The sequence below is a fragment of the Stomoxys calcitrans genome, chromosome 2 (assembly GCF_963082655.1).
Source record: "Stomoxys calcitrans chromosome 2, idStoCalc2.1, whole genome shotgun sequence".
Taxonomy (NCBI): Eukaryota; Metazoa; Arthropoda; class Insecta; order Diptera; family Muscidae; genus Stomoxys; species Stomoxys calcitrans.
The window spans coordinates 125538811-125555894 of NC_081553.1; the positions used below are offsets into that span (position 1 = coordinate 125538811).

Below are 17084 nucleotides of genomic sequence, written 5' to 3' on the forward strand. Positions count from 1 at the left end.
TCCAGCTGTTGTAGCAGTCTGTTGTGCACTGAGGCGGCTGCCCTTGCCGATGAAGATCTCCGCCATGGGATATATGAAGTTGCATAAGTATAGTTGCGACGTCCTTAAAAAAAACTAAATATATACACAAATGTATAATGTACATACTCGTGCATATATTTCATATTATGCATTTAAAATTGCAGTAATCAGGCAATTACTTAATGTGTTTATCAGACAATTTAATGTTCATAAAACTTACAGAACTTTCCGCTATTCTGTATCTCTTTTATATTCGTTAAAATAAAACATACACAATACAAGTTTAAGTTAATCCTAAAATATTTGTAAAAATAATTCTTAATAATCTGCTGCTGTATTGGATAGGTAATCCCGTCGTCCAATATTTGAGGCCTGCTTGCTTTGTATAGCCTCCAACTTGGGACATTCGGTAATACGATGGCCCAAGCCACCACAATAACTGCAACCATGTGAGTCCCCAAGATCCAAATACTGTTCTGATTCCGGGCACAATTCCAATAGAAAATCCGGGACATTTTGTTTAGCCTCTATCAGCAGGTGTTTCAAATCCAAAAGTACGGAAGGATCAGTCGTCTTATTAACAAACGTTGTCGCCAAACCTTTAGTGTTCGAACGACCCGTACGACCAATGCGATGTACGTAATTTTCTATATCTTCGGGCATGTCGAAATTAATTACATGCTGCACATTTGGAAAATCCAAACCTTTGGATGCAACGTCTGTTGCCACCAGGACGTCTTTCTGACTATCTCTGTAGGCCTCGACTGCACGAGAACGTTCCTCTTGGTCTTTGCCGCCATGTATGGCTACGGCTTCTACACCTTTCAACAGCAAATACTCGTGAATGCAATCAACGTCTTGTTTCTTTTCGGCGAAAATCAAAACCGGAGGTGCTGTTTTCTGTAAGCATTCGAGTAGGTAAACAACTTTGGCCTCTTGCTTGACATATTCAACCTCTTGGGTGACATTCATTGATGCAGCGCCAGCTCTGCCCACATTTATGGTGACAGGTTTTACCAAAGCGGATATAGCAAAGTTTTGAATTTTTTTAGGCATAGTAGCCGAGAAAAGTAGTGTCTGACGCTGGGCTTTGAAAAACGAGAATATCGTTCGAACATCTTCTTCGAAGCCCATATCAATCATGCGATCAGCTTCGTCCATGCACAGATATCGGCATATGTCTAAGGTCACGATTTTCTTTTCCAGCATATCCATAAGTCGCCCTGGTGTTGCAACCATAATGTGTACTCCTTTTGCTATTACGTCTATTGCCTCGGAAACTGGAATGCCTCCAATTGCTAAACAAGAACGAATTTCTGGCATTCCGGTTTGTTGCAAATGCTTGCTGTAATGCTATGGAAATAATAAAAATTTAAAAGAAAAATTGTTTTTCCTGGTAATAAAAAAACATACCGTAATAATATCATTTGTTTGCTTGGCCAATTCTCGGGAAGGGCATATGATCAAGCCGTAGGGTCCCTCATTTCTAGTAAAAGGTAAACGGTACTCCTGCTCCAGGGCAAACATTATAATGGGCAGCACGAATACCATTGTCTTCCCCGATCCAGTAAAGGCTATGCCGATCAAATCGCGGCCCGATAAGACGGTTGGAATACCTTGAACTTGTATAGGAGTAGGCTTCTTTATGCCCTTAGCAGCTAGACCATTAAGAATGCCCTTGGGAAATTTCATTTCTTTAAAACTGCGAATTGGAGGCGCCGCATCAACACCCTCTACCAATATTCTCAAGCGTTTTCGTATGGCATTGCGCTTTTGCTCCGACATTTCCATGATGTAACGTGGCGGTTTCCAGCTTGTCTTAATGGGCTCCTCATATTGTATGCCTTTGGCCAATTCAGCTACACCCATCAGAGCTTTCTGCTGTTGTACACTTTCCAGAATTTTCTCTTCTTCCTTAAGTTGCTTCTCAACATCACTGATCTTTTTAGCCTCCGCAATTTTTTTTAGTTCTGTATGCTGGTCCAACAAACTGATATTGTATTTGCGTCCCCATATCTCCGGATCGGTGGCATTTTGTGAATCATCATCATTTTCATTTTCGCTCGATGATTTGGGTTTAGCATCTTCTGCAGTCAATTGAACAATTCGCCCCAATTTCATAAGCTGCTTCTTTTTGCGCTCCTTGACCGGTACATAGGGAACGTAGTTGTCATCATCCTCTTCCGCCCCAGACGACTTCTCCTCCTCTTCACGTCTATAACGTTTAATTTGTGGCGGAGCAGATGATGTGGAAGACATTTTGTAAGAATGAAAATCTCAAATACCCCAGGTTGCTAATAAAAAACGTTTAGTTTGTTATTGATGTTCACAAAACCAATTTTCTTCGCTTTGGTCTTTGGATGTTTACACTAATCAGCTGGTGTTAGTGTTGAAAACGCTTTGCATATTGCCAAGATGTATTAATAAAGGTGGTCTCACGAGAACAGCTGAAAACAGCCGGCCAGTTTGATTACAATAGAATAATGGTACAACTAAGAGTTATCGTCATAAGCACAGCAACATGGCCAAACAATTAAAGGTGGTCTAATCGCCTTGACACAACAAGGCGGATTTAAAAAGGCAGCCGGTTGTACGCACCCGAATTGACCCGATGGATCCCTCATAGGCAAAGGCTGCCGCCTCAGTGTACGTGTTCATCTTTTTTCGCCATGGGAGAGGCACATCCCTTCTCCTCACGCTTCCAGTCCGTGCCGGTGCACGGACTGGTTATATTTCCGATGTTGCTCTGGCCTCACTATACTACTGGAGTAGAGTCATACTGGATATGTCGCAAGGTGCTGTGCGAACATAGCCGGCAGTGGGTCACAAACGTCGTCGTCGTCGGACTATGTGACCCCCACGACCTCTGATGTACGGCAATATACGCAACGGTAGCATCCCAGCCCAAATATTGTCAGGCCAGTGCCGGAAGTGTATCGATTTTGCAGCTTAACTTCAACGGACTCCGTGGCAAGATCGATGAGATTGTGGATTTCATGAGTCGGAAAGATATATTGGTCGCAGCGATCTAGGAGACAAAGCTGACAAACACCTGCAGCTTGCACAGTTGTCATGGATACAATGTGCTACGTAAGGATCGCTCAAGGAATGAAGGTTGGGTATTGGAGTGCATGGGATAGCAGTCAAGTCCGGCACTGCCGAGATAGAGCTATACAACGTGTACATACCGCCGGTTGGTAGCTGTGTCCTGATTAATGGCCAAGCTTACAACCCAGACACAGCGGGTTACTATCTAGCCATAATCGTCTATTTCTATGGAACTTTAATGAGCATCACACTTCATGGCATTCTCCCCTACGTAACGACCAGCGTGGCAGAGCAGATTGAAGGCTCCACGTTTTGCACGGTGAATGAGGATGCCCCCAATAGGACTACGAGGAGGTGCAACAGCTCGCCAGACATTTCCATAGCATCCCCTGATCTCCTGAGTGACATATCCTGACAAGCCGTCATCTCTTTGGGATCAGACCACCTCCCCATAATTTTCACCATCGACCGACCACCCGACTTCATAACCTCTGAGCGCCGGACGTTTATCAATCAGAAGAAGGCCAATTGGGCTGGCTTCAGAGAGTATACCAATCACGAAATAATCGTGACTGATCCGAAATGATGCGCCAGGTTGTTCAACTGTCAATTTATCTCTACATTGATGTTGAAGAATCTGGATTCACCTGGAGTTGAGTACCGCCATCTTTCCATCAAGCTGATCACCGTTTTGCCAACACACACAAACAAATTTGTATACGTGTGTGTATACGTGTGCGTACATGAGCAGAGAATATGCGAGAAAGAAGATAACAACAAAGAGAATGCAAACAAAAATCTGACATCTTAATACTGTCAAACCTGGCCGGCTGTTAACAGCTGCTCGCGTGAGACCTCCTTTTTAAATCCGCCTTGATATGATTTGTGGCTATTGTACAAATGAGACCACCTTTTATTGTCGGCGGAGTGTTGGCTAAAAATAGGCGGGAAAGTAGTACTCTACTCATAGGCAAAAAACAAAATGGCAACATTTGCGACCAGTGTCGGCACCATTTTTATATGTTTTATTGGTTTCAATGGTTCGCTTTTCCTTATTTATTTGCAAAAATATAAATTGAATAGAGAAAACAATAAGTGCAGATAAAAATTAAAGTGTTTTGGTATGGAAACAAAAACATTTGAATGCCGTCAAATTCCGCTAGCGGAACTATTATACATTTCCACAACTATTCCAAAAGCAGAATAGAATACCAACACTTAAAGGCCAAATCAGAATGCGTTGTGCTTTGTTTTTGAGTGTCGCGTTGGAAAATGCAACTCCACAAAAGTGACAAAATTGCTTAAAACCATGTTTCCACTTGGAGCAAATCTGAATTTACGACGAGATTTAGGAAATGTGAGCAAATCTCCTTCCAAATGCAACACTGCGTTTGCATTGAATACAGGTTGTTATTGGGATTTTTGGGCAGCACTTTTCCTTAACATCTGACAATTTCTTATTGAAAATAAAAATTTTTGTAGTAATTTATTAAAATCGTTTCACAAACTTAATTGTTGACCGCAATGTACATGCTGAACACAATAAAAATGCCAATCACAATAAAAACAATGTCAAAAACGTCACTGTTGACAAATAAAAACCGTATAAATCGTAGTTTAGAGATTATCTCAAATCAAGTGGATTTGGGCTCCAGTGAAAACATGGTTTTACCTTCTTAAATCTACCTAGGACTTAACCTTCTTTAGTGAACACTGGACTTGCCAATTATGACCACTCAACAGTCTGGCAACACCATCCACGTCATTTTGACTATTGAGAAAACATTAATTTTTTTACTTCACGCATAGTGAAGAGCATAGTTTTTTCCTTCCTTGTACGACGTGAGGATTAAATACATTGTAAAAATCAAGCGAGAACTTTATTAGAGTGATTCGCAATGTCTATGTCAAAGACAACCAATACGTACAATCGACAGAATTGGGAGGATGCCGAATTCCCAATTCTGTGTCAGACTTGCTTAGGTGACAATCCTTACGTACGCATGATAAAGGAACGCTTTGGCAAGGAATGTAAAATTTGCACCCGACCATTCACCATATTCCGTTGGTGTCCAGGAGCAAGAATGCGTTTTAAGAAGACTGAAATCTGCCAGACGTGCGCCCGTTTGAAAAACGTTTGCCAAACCTGTCTTCTCGATTTGGAATATGGATTGCCAATTCAAGTCAGAGATGCCGCTCTGAAAGTTGCTGATAATTTACCTCAAAGTGATGTAAACAAAGAGTACTACATACAGAATGTGGATCGTGAATTGCAGGATGGCGATGGTACTGAGGCTGCAGGAAAGGTTGGCAAATCTTTGGCCGCAAGTGATATGCTTTCTAAGTTGGCCAGAACAGCTCCGTATTATAAAAGAAACAGACCTCACATTTGTTCCTTTTGGGTTAAAGGCGAATGTAAACGAGGTGAGGAGTGTCCATATCGCCATGACAAGCCAAATGAGCCGGACGATCCATTGTGCGAGCAAAATATTAAAGATCGGTATTATGGACGTAATGACCCAGTGGCTGAGAAGATAATGAAGAGAGCAGCATCGCTCCCTACACTGGAACCTCCTGAAGATCGTAATATAACAACACTTTATGTTGGTAATTTGCCTGAAGATATAACAGAGCCGGAATTAAGAGATCACTTCTACCAGTTTGGTGAAATTCGTTCAATAGCTTTAGTTCCACGACAGCAATGCTCATTTGTACAGTACACTAAGCGTTCAGCCGCAGAGTTGGCAGCTGAAAAGAGTTTCAATAAGTTAGTGCTACAAGGAAAGAAAGCCACAATAAAATGGGCTCACTCCCAAGCTAAACAGGGTGCGGCAAAGACAGATCGCCGCTTTGAACTTAATGCAATACCCTCTGCTGCTGCCGCAAATCCAAATGACTTCTTTAATTTGCAACAAGAACAAGTTACTGTGCTACCTCCGGGCATGAAATTGCATCAAATACCGCCATCATTGATACCCGCCTCATCATATCAAATGTACTCGCAGGCCTATGCGGCACCATATTCTATGCCCATGCCTTCAACATCTGCCGCAGCAGCAGTTGCCACCAACCTTGACTCAATACCTCCACCACCTGGCATAGCAGGCGGAGCACCGGGGCAAGTTCACTATCCCAGCCAGGATCCAAGTCGTTTAGGAGCAGTAAAAAAATAATTGTGGAAAAATACCAATGAGCCCGTCGTGTTAGAAGTACTAGCTGGCATTGTTAAAAAATGCTTTTTATAACCTGTAATAAATTTGATTTCAACACAATTTTATTTTTCGCCCTTTTTTTATTTTCATATTTCATTTGTCTTAAATTTACGCAGCAATTAAACTTATACCTAGGTTTAATTATACTTAGGATATACACAGAGGAATATTATTTTGTTTCTATGCCTTTAATATTAAACTGTATGTTTTATTGGACAACTCACAGTGTTAAAGGTTCAGTGTGGTCAGGATATAACTCGCTCTTTGATAACGGTACTTGCACTAAATACCGATCCATAAAACGAGAATTTTTATTTATTAGTACTTCTTGTAAAATTTGAACATCGGTTATGGTTTTTTTGGTTACAATCAAACGTCTCTGTTCTCCTTGGCCATAACTCGAGGATCTTAAATTTATGTTTTTTGCAATTCTGTTGAAAGAAAGAAATATTTATTACCTAGGAAAAGTTAAAATTTGCAGCATACTTACTCGTGCAATAACGCCCTTTCGTCCTTGGTGAACGTTGGCTCGAATTGAAGTTCTCGTATATCGTCAGATTCGACATAATTTCTCAACATTTGTTGGAAATATTTTTTATCAAACTTACAATCTTCGTTGCCCAATCCAGCACGATTATTTTTGAATAAATAACTGAAAAAAAAAACAAATTTCAATCACAAGGATTTCATTCGTTGATGTTATAATTCAATAAATAGTTTTGGATAGAAATAGTTTAAAGGTTTGTAAGTCCGTGTTTTTTTTTAATGAATATAAATAAGAATTTTTAAACCTCTTTCTTCAAAGAAAAAACAAAGTCGTTGCTGCTGTAAATCTGTTTTGTCTTCCTTCCACTAATCGTTATCTATGTGCGGCAGGACGACACCTTTTTGGGGAGAAGTTTTTACATGGCGTAGTGCCTTAAAAATTTTGCTAGCATTTGGAGGGGGAAAACCCCCGCTGATATTTTTTCTGATGTTACCGCCAGGATGCGAACCCAGGCGTTCAGTGACATAGACGGACTTGCTAACTTCTGCGCTATAGTGGCCTCCGATTAGCAGAAGCTAATGCCCACCGCCACAATTCCTAATAGAACCAGTTGGAACTATGATATTCCTGGTAATAGAAGTTACACCGATTTCTATACGGTTGGTTCCAACTAAGACGACCAAGTGTACTTTGTTTAGGCAGATTGACAGACGTCGTGTTTTGTGTAGTCTGGTAACATGCGACACAAACATCCAGCTTGTTGGCCTCAATCCCATGCCAAAAGATATTAAGGCGCTGTATTGGAGTAACTCGATCTAATGATATGGCAGAAGAATGATCTCCAATAACGATGTTCATTCAGTTACGGGTTACTTCATCTCATCAATGCTGTCTACTGCTGCCTAAAAATGATGGTCATTAAAGTTTTTCAAGATCGAATAGACGAGCGGCGTCTGGCATATAACCTGGCATATTGTAAAGATATGATAGATATGGTATATCGTATCAAGAAAGACGAACCACCCAAACCACTTCGTGTGCTATGCTTCGAAAGCGTTAGATTTATTATAACTGTTCTTGTTATATCCGCATTTGCACGGGGAGCAAGCGATCCTCGTCAAGTTGCTATAGATGAACAAGCTCATTCCGGTCCATAGAACCGACCGCCGCCGGAACGTCATGGCCATTGGCTATTTAAAGGCACCCATGCCTCGCCTTGTCACTTCGACCACCGTAGGAACTAAGTATTTGGTAAGAGCCGGTGTCGCCCGCTAACGCTGATTGAACGCGATTGCAATTATAGTTAAAGTTCCTCTGTATATAGCATTCCACTATCAGTAAACCGTGGACGCGCCCAGTGGCCCCCAGCTAAGCTTCTCGTTGTTGTTGTTGTACACTGAGACGACAGCCCTTGTCGATTAAGGACTACTTTGGGTCAATCCGCTACGTACAACCGGCTGCCATGGATTGGAAGCTTCTCGTGATACCGATGAACACCACACAAATCAGAGCTCAAAGTTCCAGCCGATGTGGTGGTCATAGTTACCCGTGCCAAGTATATTAAACTTCTTTAAAAAAAAAAAAAAAAACGATATTGTGCTTCTCATTTACTTACCCCACTGGATCTTCACGACCTTGACTTTTGGAACCTAAGCCTCCACCAGACCATCCCATCATTTTCATCATTCGAAAGCCTTTGTTGTTGTCATCGAGTTTTTTATCTTCTGATGCTGCGTCAACTTGTGATTTAATAACTTCACCACTAACTTTATTGTTGCTTTTCTCTATTTTGATAGTCTTCCTACTAGGGTTAAGCTAATAATAATAAAAAAGAAAGTCGTTTCAATTAATTGTCGTATTTTTGTTGTTTTCAATTAACCTTAATGCTATAGCATTGCTTTTGAAGTATATCCAATGCTTTGTTAAATGCTGCTGTTTTGGAGGTCTTAATATTATCTTCGCAGGCACTAGCCACTACTTTATTGTCCAAACAAATTTCAATTTTTCTGAAAATTTTAATAAATTTAGTGATGAAATTTTCATTTGTTGTATATTTCTAAAGTCATACTTGGTGTTATTTTGTGCACGAACTTCTCTTTCCACATAGGGTACATTGCTACGTTGTGCAGATAATTGCAGGCAATTGCGGCCGCCATTTAAATACACTATAAAATTATTGTAAGTTAGACCTGAGAAAAGATCAACATTTGCAGCTTTTTTTGTTGGTTGGTTTACATTGGCCGCTCCACCCATTTCAAAGTGCTTGCGTTTTTGGCCATACTGGGTTGTTGTCGGTACATCGTTCGATTGCTGCGCAGATTTCCGTCCTATAAGGCATGAGAATGACGGACATCAATTGTTAGAAAATCGTATGATCCCGCCATAAATTGACTACTCACTTATTTGTACTTAAAAAAATAAACATAAAAATTGTATAGCTTTGTTAATTGTCTTTACGTCTACCTTTAGCCCTAGCCTCGGCAGCATCTGAAGCCGCAACAAAGGTTCTTTTCAGGCGATTAGCTCTACCTGCCCGAAATTCTTTTGCAACTTCTCGTGACAATTCAGCCACCATGGCCATCGTTTCAGCTGGATATTTGCAGCCCATGAATTCCATATTCGTGAATACTTGAGCTAAGCATACTACTTTGTCCTCTGGAAATTTATTTTTGTGCATTTCCATAAATCGTTTTCTCAGCAACCAATGCTCCTCGCTCTCGTATTCCCGGCGATAAGAGTCAACATCCCAGTCAGTGGGAAACTCGCTATCAGCTTGCTGCTGTTGATCTGATTCCGATCCATCCTTTTCTTTAGGCTTCTTTACCTTTTTATCTTTTTTGGACATTGCGAAAACACGTTTAATATAAAAATTATGTTAAAAAAAGAATTTCCTAAACTAAGAACGCCAAGTTACAAATGTCAAAAGAAAATAAAAAAAAATGTTGCCACATAGTATAGGTAATTTTGCATCTGGTAAGCTTGGACGACATGCGAATATACATACATATAAGGGTATACTCATTAGGGGTTAGGAAAGTACACGAAATTACGGGATGCTCAAAATTGGGATGTTATCCTCCATGGCGAAACAATTAAAGGTGGTCTCATTTGTACAACAACCACAAATCATATGGAGCAATTTACCATCTTGTCATCAAGCTAATCCTAGTTTTACCAACCCACGTTAAGAAATTTTGTGTGCGTGTGTGCGTACTTAGCAGAGAAAGGAGATAACAACAAAGAGAATGCAAACAAAAATCTGTCATCTTAATACCGTCAAACCTGGCCAGCTGTTCGTGTGAGACCAATTTTAAATCAGCCTTGTTTATCCTCCAAAGATTTTCGCGCTTATGCCTAGTACTGATATATCATCCGAACAACTGTCAAACATATTTAAAAAAAATGGTGAGGAAGAAAATGCTAACACATTCCGTAGAAGTGGTACTTAGTTTTATGAGCATAATAACTGCTATGTCGCTACGCCAACAAAAATTTCGCTTCATTTAATGGCAAAGGTAATTTATTGCTCACGACCATTGTAATTTATTGCTTAAATTTGGTCTCATTTGTACAACAACCACAAATCTTGCCAACCAATCCGTCATCTAGCCATCAAGATGATCGACGTTTTGCCAACACACTTAAAGAAGTTTGCGTGTGTGTATACATGTGCGTACGTGAGCAGAGAATATGCAAGAAAGAAGATGACAACAAAGGGAATACACACAAAAATCTGAAATCAAACTTGACCGGCTGTTAACAGCTGTTCGCGTGAGACCACCTTTATAAATCCGCCTTGATAAGATACAGGATTCACTAATAGAAGGTTAGGTCACTTGCACAAACATAAAGTGGATAGGCCCCATGAACATCATTAAGGATGTCAAATCTGCCGATTGATAATGTCATCAAACAGTAAAAAACGTAACAAAGAATGCATGTAAAAAGAGAACAAGTTGACATCCTCAATGCTAAGTACTGCCAAAAATTAAAAAAATTTATGTCGGCTGATCGCTTGGCTTAACCTTATTCAGTTAATCCTGGATAAGATATAAGCATATATTCAGAAAACCAAATTTCTTTAACCAGAAGAATATTGAGAATGAGAAACCGGGCCTAAGGGTTGGTATTCTATTCTGCTTTCGGTATAGTAGCGGAAATATTTAATTGTTCCGCGAGCGGAATTTGACGGTTATGTTTTGCTTTTATTTTCATACCAAAGGCGTTTTTTATCTGCACTTATGGTATTATTGTTTTTTTTTCGCAAGTAAATAAAATATAAAGAAACGACGAACTATGATACAGTTAAGAGGTAGGGTCATTAGCACAACAACAAAATCTACCCCCAACGAAACTACCTTGAGTGATAAATGCCGCAAATTGAAATGTGAAAGTGGTTTTAGAAATAAACTTTGTTTTACAACTTATCTTCTACAAATGTGTTTTATATTTCTATTTTCATCATTATAACACCGTTTTGTTGCTTATGTTGACATTTAGATTTACTACAAAATCAAAACAAAAATAAAAATTTTACTCAGCTGTTGGCATGACTTCACCTTATTAGTGCATCCTGCATTGAAACCAATAACGCATAAATGATGCCGACAATGATGTCAAGCGTTGCCACTAAAATTTCTTTTTGCCATTTTCCTCACTATAAACAGAGTACTACTTTTTGACAGAATTCCGCCTGAAAAACCGAACAGAATACTCAGCTTAAGACATTGGTCAGATGTAGCTAATGTTCAACATTTGATTTGCAGGAGTTGACTGTAAAGAATCGTTTGGTTTCCTCGATTGCTTTATTTGCATCATTAATAGGGATATTTTATTTACCCATTAAGCGTATTTTCTTGCTTAGTTTGTATGCAGAGAAATGCTTTCCCCGTTTAGTTAAGCGGCTAATCTTATAGCCCTTTATTAAAATATATGGTGTCATCATTAAAGTATAAAAGTTTTAGAGGGAAGAGCGTTTTTTTATCCATCCAGACAATTTGAAAAATAACTGTTAGCCATATTCAAATCGTCCTATCACACCTCACGTCAATACGTTTTCACTGATTGATGGCAACAACTACATTGTGCAATGAGTACTCAATCCATTGCCAACACTGTTACTTTCTATTTTTTTTTGGTGATTTGATTGCGTTGTGAGAAAACACCTAAAAATTTTCACCAAATAAGCAAAAAAGCAGGCCGTTAATATAATTTAACATTTGCATTAATATATATAGGTAACAGGTAAATATGCAAAGTGCAACATCTAATTATCCTTATTCAGTGAAGATAAGACCAGTAAAGGATTGAAAAAAATTTTAGTGGAAAAAAGAAGAAGCCGTGTGACACACTCGAGAATAGTGAAAAATCGAAATAAGAGCAAAGTAATGGCCGATGTAGAAAATGTCTCACAAGCGACTGCGGCAGCGGCGCCCGTGACGGTCACAAAGCCAAATACAGCTCCTGGAGGAGCTAGTTCTGGTTCGCTGGGGACAAATGGTAAGAAGGAGGGTGGTGGGGTGCCGTCTGATCATAATGTAATTTCTAATAATTTAGGGACTTCCCCCACGCAAGAAAAATCCAGTAATTCACATCCACATGATTCGGAATACGATACAGCTAGTGATTTGGAAGGTGGTGAAGAGTACGATGATGACGAATATGATATGGATGATAGTTTAACAGATGAGGACGAGGATGATTTATCAGAGACTGATGACGACGACGAGGAGGAGGATGACGAAGGCGTGGAGGATGATATCACGCCGCAGGAGAAAGTCGATGCGGAAGCCCAAAAGAAAGTAGATGAGGACCGTAGTAATCCACAATATATTCCTAAAAGGGGTACCTTTTATGAGCACGATGATCGTACTGCTGAAGTAGAGGGTGAATGCATTGAAATTGAGGGACCAGAAGATGTAGAAGGTCAAGCCATTGCAAACGGTGGTTCTGGAGGAAATGCGGCTGGAACCAAATCATCTGCCACAACTACCATATCATCTGCATCAAAGACTATGAAAAAATGGCAACCAGCTTCAGGAGTCGACCGTTGGTCACATGATCGCTTTGATCCTTCCGAGCAGGCTCCAAAATCTAGGACAGAATTGGTTTCTGCATATGGTTATGATATACGTACAGAGGATGCGCCTCCAAAAGCCCGCAGAAGACGCCGTTACGGCAGGGGACCAAGTAAGTACAACCGCAACTGGGAAGACGAGAGTGCCTACCTGAAGACAAACAATAAAGAGCGAAAACCACCAAAGCCCTCAGACTTTCCAGCTTTAAATGAGAATTCAGGAAAGCAGAGGCGTTCATCGGGTCGCACACAGGAAGAAAAGGAGAATCGTATGGAACGTCGTAGAAGGGAGGGTAGATCTGACAGATCCGAAAGACAGGGTTCTTCAAGAAGTAATTATCAGGATGATTACAATGACCGCAAAGAGCGTGGTGATGGGGGAGGGCCTAAAAATGCGAAATTCAAATCTAATTTTAGTCGTCAAAATCAAGCAACAGTTGGCAGACAGGCCGCCATGGAGTTTAAGCAAAAGAATCGCCAAACACACCAAAGCAATACGACTCCCTCCAACCAAGGCAGTACTAGCAGTAATTTGAGTAATCGTTTGGAAGCTCATCGTCAACCTAATCACAATCAATACCAAGGTCAGCAGAATAATAAAAGCCCTCCATCTGGCAGTAGTGTTGGAAAGCAGCAAAATCAGTCAGTTGCTCAACATCAACATAATGATAGCTATAACAAAAAGAAGAATTTCGACCAGGGACATCAACAACCGACTCAGGCTTCGCCACAAACTGTTGCAACAATACAGCAATCCAATCAGCAGCAACCACAAACGTCTTCACTAAACCATTCGCTAAATCGACAGCAAAACGCTCCTTTGCAAGCAAAGACAACCCAGATGCCAAGCACGAATTTATCGCAACGTCTGCAGCAGGTACAAAATCGTAACGATCCCAGTCATGTGGGAAGTGTTCAAATGCACGCATTGGCCTCCCAAAATCAACAACAGCAACAGCTTATGCAGCATCAACAGTCCCCTAATATGATGATGACTGCTGCTGCTCCCCAACAAGTGATAAATCAAGCACAGGCACAGGAACAAAGAGGACCACCTAAACGTTACTCGAGCTTGCGCCGGTCTCAGCACGAGTCTCAACATATTGCCGAACACCAACAACTGCAGCAATTACATATGCAACAACAAACAGCGGCTCCGCCGCCATTGTTATTGCCCGCAGATCAAGCCATGCTACAAGCGAATCTCATGCAAATGTACCATCAAGAAAATATGCAGGCGCAAATGCAAGCTTTGCAAGTGTCACAACAACCAAATGTTCCCAAACAAGCCGCCTATGCACCCGCGGGTCCGCCAACACAGCCGCCTGGACCATATCCAGGGGCAGCAGCCGGTACACCAGCGGCATATTATGTCGCCCCCGATGCATACACTGCTGCCACTGCAGCACAGGCCACACAAGCGACATATGCAGCCCAACAGGCTGCGCCAAACTATATGGCTCAGCAGCAAACCGCTGCAACTTTGGCATATGCAAATGCCGCACCCAACCCACAGCAAACTGCGCCACCAACGTCAGCATTTGGAGCAACACCAAATGTTGGTGTAGTGCCGCAAGCAAATCCTGGAGCCAACACAGCAGCAAACTATCAAAACTACAATACCGTTGGTGGTACCACATATTTTGTGCCTCCACCTACCCAAACCGCTAACCGACCCGTTCCATTACCCCAACGAAGACCCACTAATGCTATTCCCATACTGCCACCATCAGAGAAAAATAAGCCTTTATCCGTTCAGCAAAAGACACATGACACAAAGGACGATTCGAAATCGAGTACTTCAACAACAAATCAAACGACATCTGCACCCATTGGTAGTGCTGAAAACATTGATCATATAATTGACAATATGTTTGTTCAACGGCCAGCGTTTCAACCTCCAGCAAATGCAGCGGCAACTTCTTCAGCGGCAGCCACCAGTAGCAAACCAGTTGCCAATGAATCGTCAACGATGTCGTCGTCGTCATCATCATCATTGGCAGCAGACAATTCAAATGCTAGCCCAAATGTTGCTTCCTCAACAGATAGCAGTAATACTCCAAGTCAGATTAGCGAAAAGCTTACAAATGATGCGGCCACAACTGAGATTAGTAACAATAATCCAATATCAACACAAGAATGAGAACAAAAGAAACGTTACTATTATAATACACAGTATAATCAGCAACAACACCAGCATCATCATCACCATCATCAACACCAACAGCAACAACAGCTACAACCAACACAACAGCATCATCATATTAACAATAACAGCAATAACAACAACGTAAACATATTAAATAACAAACGCAAATTTTATTAGACAAAAACACAAAAAAAACAGAAAAACGAAATGAAACAATTTTAAAAAAGAAATGCATGAACTTAAAAGAAAAAAATATCTATACACACACATACATACATACATATATGTACTAATACTAATAGCATCCCTCGACCACTGATTTCGGTGTACTTTGGTGATAAGTTGATTGAGTTTATATAGTTCAGATTGTCTATATGTAGGAGATTAAATATATATTGTCGTACTGGTATCATTCGGGTAACGACACTAAGATTCAAGAAAGTTTTTGGCGCTCACGAATAATTTTTTTTTATTCTTGGGAACTATGATACACAATATTCACTGAGAAAAAAAAACAAGAAATATGTAAAAATTGAGACGAATTTTAGAAACCTTTGCAAACTATGATCACGGAACTGGTTATGTATGCATACAATTTAAAATCTTCCATTATATTCCTTTCCCTGTATACTACCGATTTTGAAATTTTGTTGATAATTAAATTTAACCTTTTTTAATTTAATACTTTTAATCAATTTCTTTACATTACATTGTTGCCTCATTTATACAAATGTAAAGATAAAGAGAATAAGCCACCCCACCCTAGAGGATGGGGTATATGAATTTTGTTATTCCATTTGCACTACACGTGGCTTAGCAGTCAGCCGGTGCAACTGTGTCATCTGCAAATCCTACACCCAAACGTTTAAATAAGGTTTGTCTCTGTTTAAATAAGGTTCGCAATTTTTTGGGAAACAAAAAAATAGTTTTTCGAAGAAATTTAATTTCTTTTTACAATTTAAATGTTTATGGTCATATTGTTTCTGACATTTCAGAATCTTTGCTAAATCAATTTATCACAAAACTACACTTCCATACTTACATACAATTGTATCCATAAGGCTGCTGCTTTTGTTGTAAATTAAAAATTCTTTTTATACTTGTATTTTGTTTTATATTAACTTATAAAAAAAATTAACAATTTTTTATTTAATTTTTATAACTTCTTTTCATCTAACAATGAACTTTTTCCATTACATTTTCCATTACTGTCCTTAAAATAAGACTAGCTCTTGTTTTTAGTTTCTTTTTCTTTTCTTTTTTTGATATATACAAACAAACTACTTTGTTTTAAAACTCACAAGCAACTACATAAATATTTAGTTTTTTTTATTGTTTTTTTTTTTATTACTATTATTATTAAAGCTGTGCTATTGCGTTTGTATTTAGTGAAACGACAATTAAACAAAAGATATATATATATATTTATAAATTAGCTTTTAGCATTTCAATGAAGAAAATACGAGTATAAAGAAAAACCCATAGTGAAGAATCGCTCATCTTTATAAGTATAATTAATAAAGAAAAAAAAACACATCTCGTATTGAAACAAAAATTTTGAATTAAAGATTAAAACGCATATACATAAATGTTTTGAATTAAAAAAGAAAAAAAATTAAATAAAATGATCGATTTTAAAACGGCCAAAGAGATAGTTTTCTTATATGAACCCAAAAGCCTTTGACACTATTGATTACAATACTAGATGGTTTTTTAATACTACAGGGTTTTTAGATAAAGTATTCCGTGCAGTATTCTTCCGCCGGCGAGAACATCTTAAAACATTTTTTAGCATTGGTTATCCCCTCACCAATTGCTGGCAAAATTTGTGAGTATTTCAGCCATGACAACTTCGCAACAGAGGTGTTACTCTCAGTGACACGCCGTTCGGACCCGGCAAAAAACAGGAGGTCCCCTTATCATCGAGCTAAAATTTAAATCGGTCAGCCCTCAATTGATGTGTGAGAAGTTAGTTTCCCTATACTTTGTTCCTTATTGTGATGTTCGGAAAACACTTAACCACATGGCAAGCGCGCTTGACGATAGTGACCCCTTCTTGAAGGGTATGGGGGTAGCAACAAAGTCAAGCAC

At 39.6% G+C, this 17084-nt stretch overlaps 4 protein-coding genes across 5 annotated transcripts; 2 read left to right on the top strand and 2 right to left on the bottom strand.

The window, feature by feature from the left end:
- Positions 1–220: 220 nt before the first annotated feature.
- LOC106084468 (ATP-dependent RNA helicase abstrakt) lies at positions 221–2403 on the bottom strand. Its single transcript, XM_013248170.2, has 2 exons — positions 1435–2403; positions 221–1374 (listed from the first exon to the last, which is right to left on the bottom strand). The coding sequence occupies exons 1-2, from the start codon at positions 2278–2280 to the stop codon at positions 340–342; spliced, it is 1881 nt and encodes a 626-aa protein (XP_013103624.1). The 5' UTR covers positions 2281–2403; the 3' UTR covers positions 221–339.
- A 2431-nt stretch (positions 2404–4834) lies between these two features.
- LOC106084477 (pre-mRNA-splicing factor RBM22) lies at positions 4835–6341 on the top strand. The gene has a single exon (XM_013248181.2). The coding sequence runs from the start codon at positions 4968–4970 to the stop codon at positions 6240–6242; it is 1275 nt and encodes a 424-aa protein (XP_013103635.2). The 5' UTR covers positions 4835–4967; the 3' UTR covers positions 6243–6341.
- On the bottom strand, positions 6342–9700 carry LOC106084476 (uncharacterized). The gene is made up of 6 exons (XM_013248179.2): positions 9232–9700; positions 8837–9095; positions 8648–8774; positions 8384–8583; positions 6772–6933; positions 6342–6712 (listed from the first exon to the last, which is right to left on the bottom strand). Exons 1-6 carry the CDS (start codon positions 9611–9613, stop codon positions 6502–6504), a joined length of 1341 nt encoding a protein of 446 aa, XP_013103633.1. The 5' UTR covers positions 9614–9700; the 3' UTR covers positions 6342–6501.
- A 2495-nt stretch (positions 9701–12195) lies between these two features.
- On the top strand, positions 12196–16501 carry LOC106084475 (protein CASC3). 2 transcript variants are annotated; one of them, XM_013248178.2, is made up of 2 exons: positions 12196–12267; positions 12343–16501. In XM_013248178.2, the coding sequence occupies exon 2, from the start codon at positions 12435–12437 to the stop codon at positions 14985–14987; it is 2553 nt and encodes an 850-aa protein (XP_013103632.2). In that variant the 5' UTR covers positions 12196–12267; positions 12343–12434; the 3' UTR covers positions 14988–16501. The 2 variants fall into 2 exon arrangements, with proteins under 2 accessions (XP_013103632.2, XP_013103631.2); XM_013248177.2 differs by having other exon boundaries at positions 12325–16500.
- Positions 16502–17084: the final 583 nt, after the last annotated feature.

Excerpts from the sequence above, each read along its gene's own strand:
- LOC106084476 (XM_013248179.2), bottom strand. The coding sequence starts at position 9,613 with ATGTCCAAAAAAGATAAAAAGGTAAAGAAGCCTAAAGAAAAGGATGGA. Across the intron at positions 8,775-8,836 it reads CGTGCACAAAATAACACCAA|AAAAATTGAAATTTGTTTGG; the intron begins GTATGACTTTAG and ends TAAAATTTTCAG. Across the intron at positions 6,934-8,383 it reads GGTCGTGAAGATCCAGTGGG|TTATTTATTCAAAAATAATC; the intron begins GTAAGTAAATGA and ends TTTTTTTTTCAG.
- LOC106084475 (XM_013248178.2), top strand. The coding sequence starts at position 12,435 with ATGGATGATAGTTTAACAGATGAGGACGAGGATGATTTATCAGAGACT.
- LOC106084468 (XM_013248170.2), bottom strand. The coding sequence starts at position 2,280 with ATGTCTTCCACATCATCTGCTCCGCCACAAATTAAACGTTATAGACGT. Across the intron at positions 1,375-1,434 it reads AAACAAATGATATTATTACG|CATTACAGCAAGCATTTGCA; the intron begins GTATGTTTTTTT and ends TTATTTCCATAG.
- LOC106084477 (XM_013248181.2), top strand. The coding sequence starts at position 4,968 with ATGTCTATGTCAAAGACAACCAATACGTACAATCGACAGAATTGGGAG.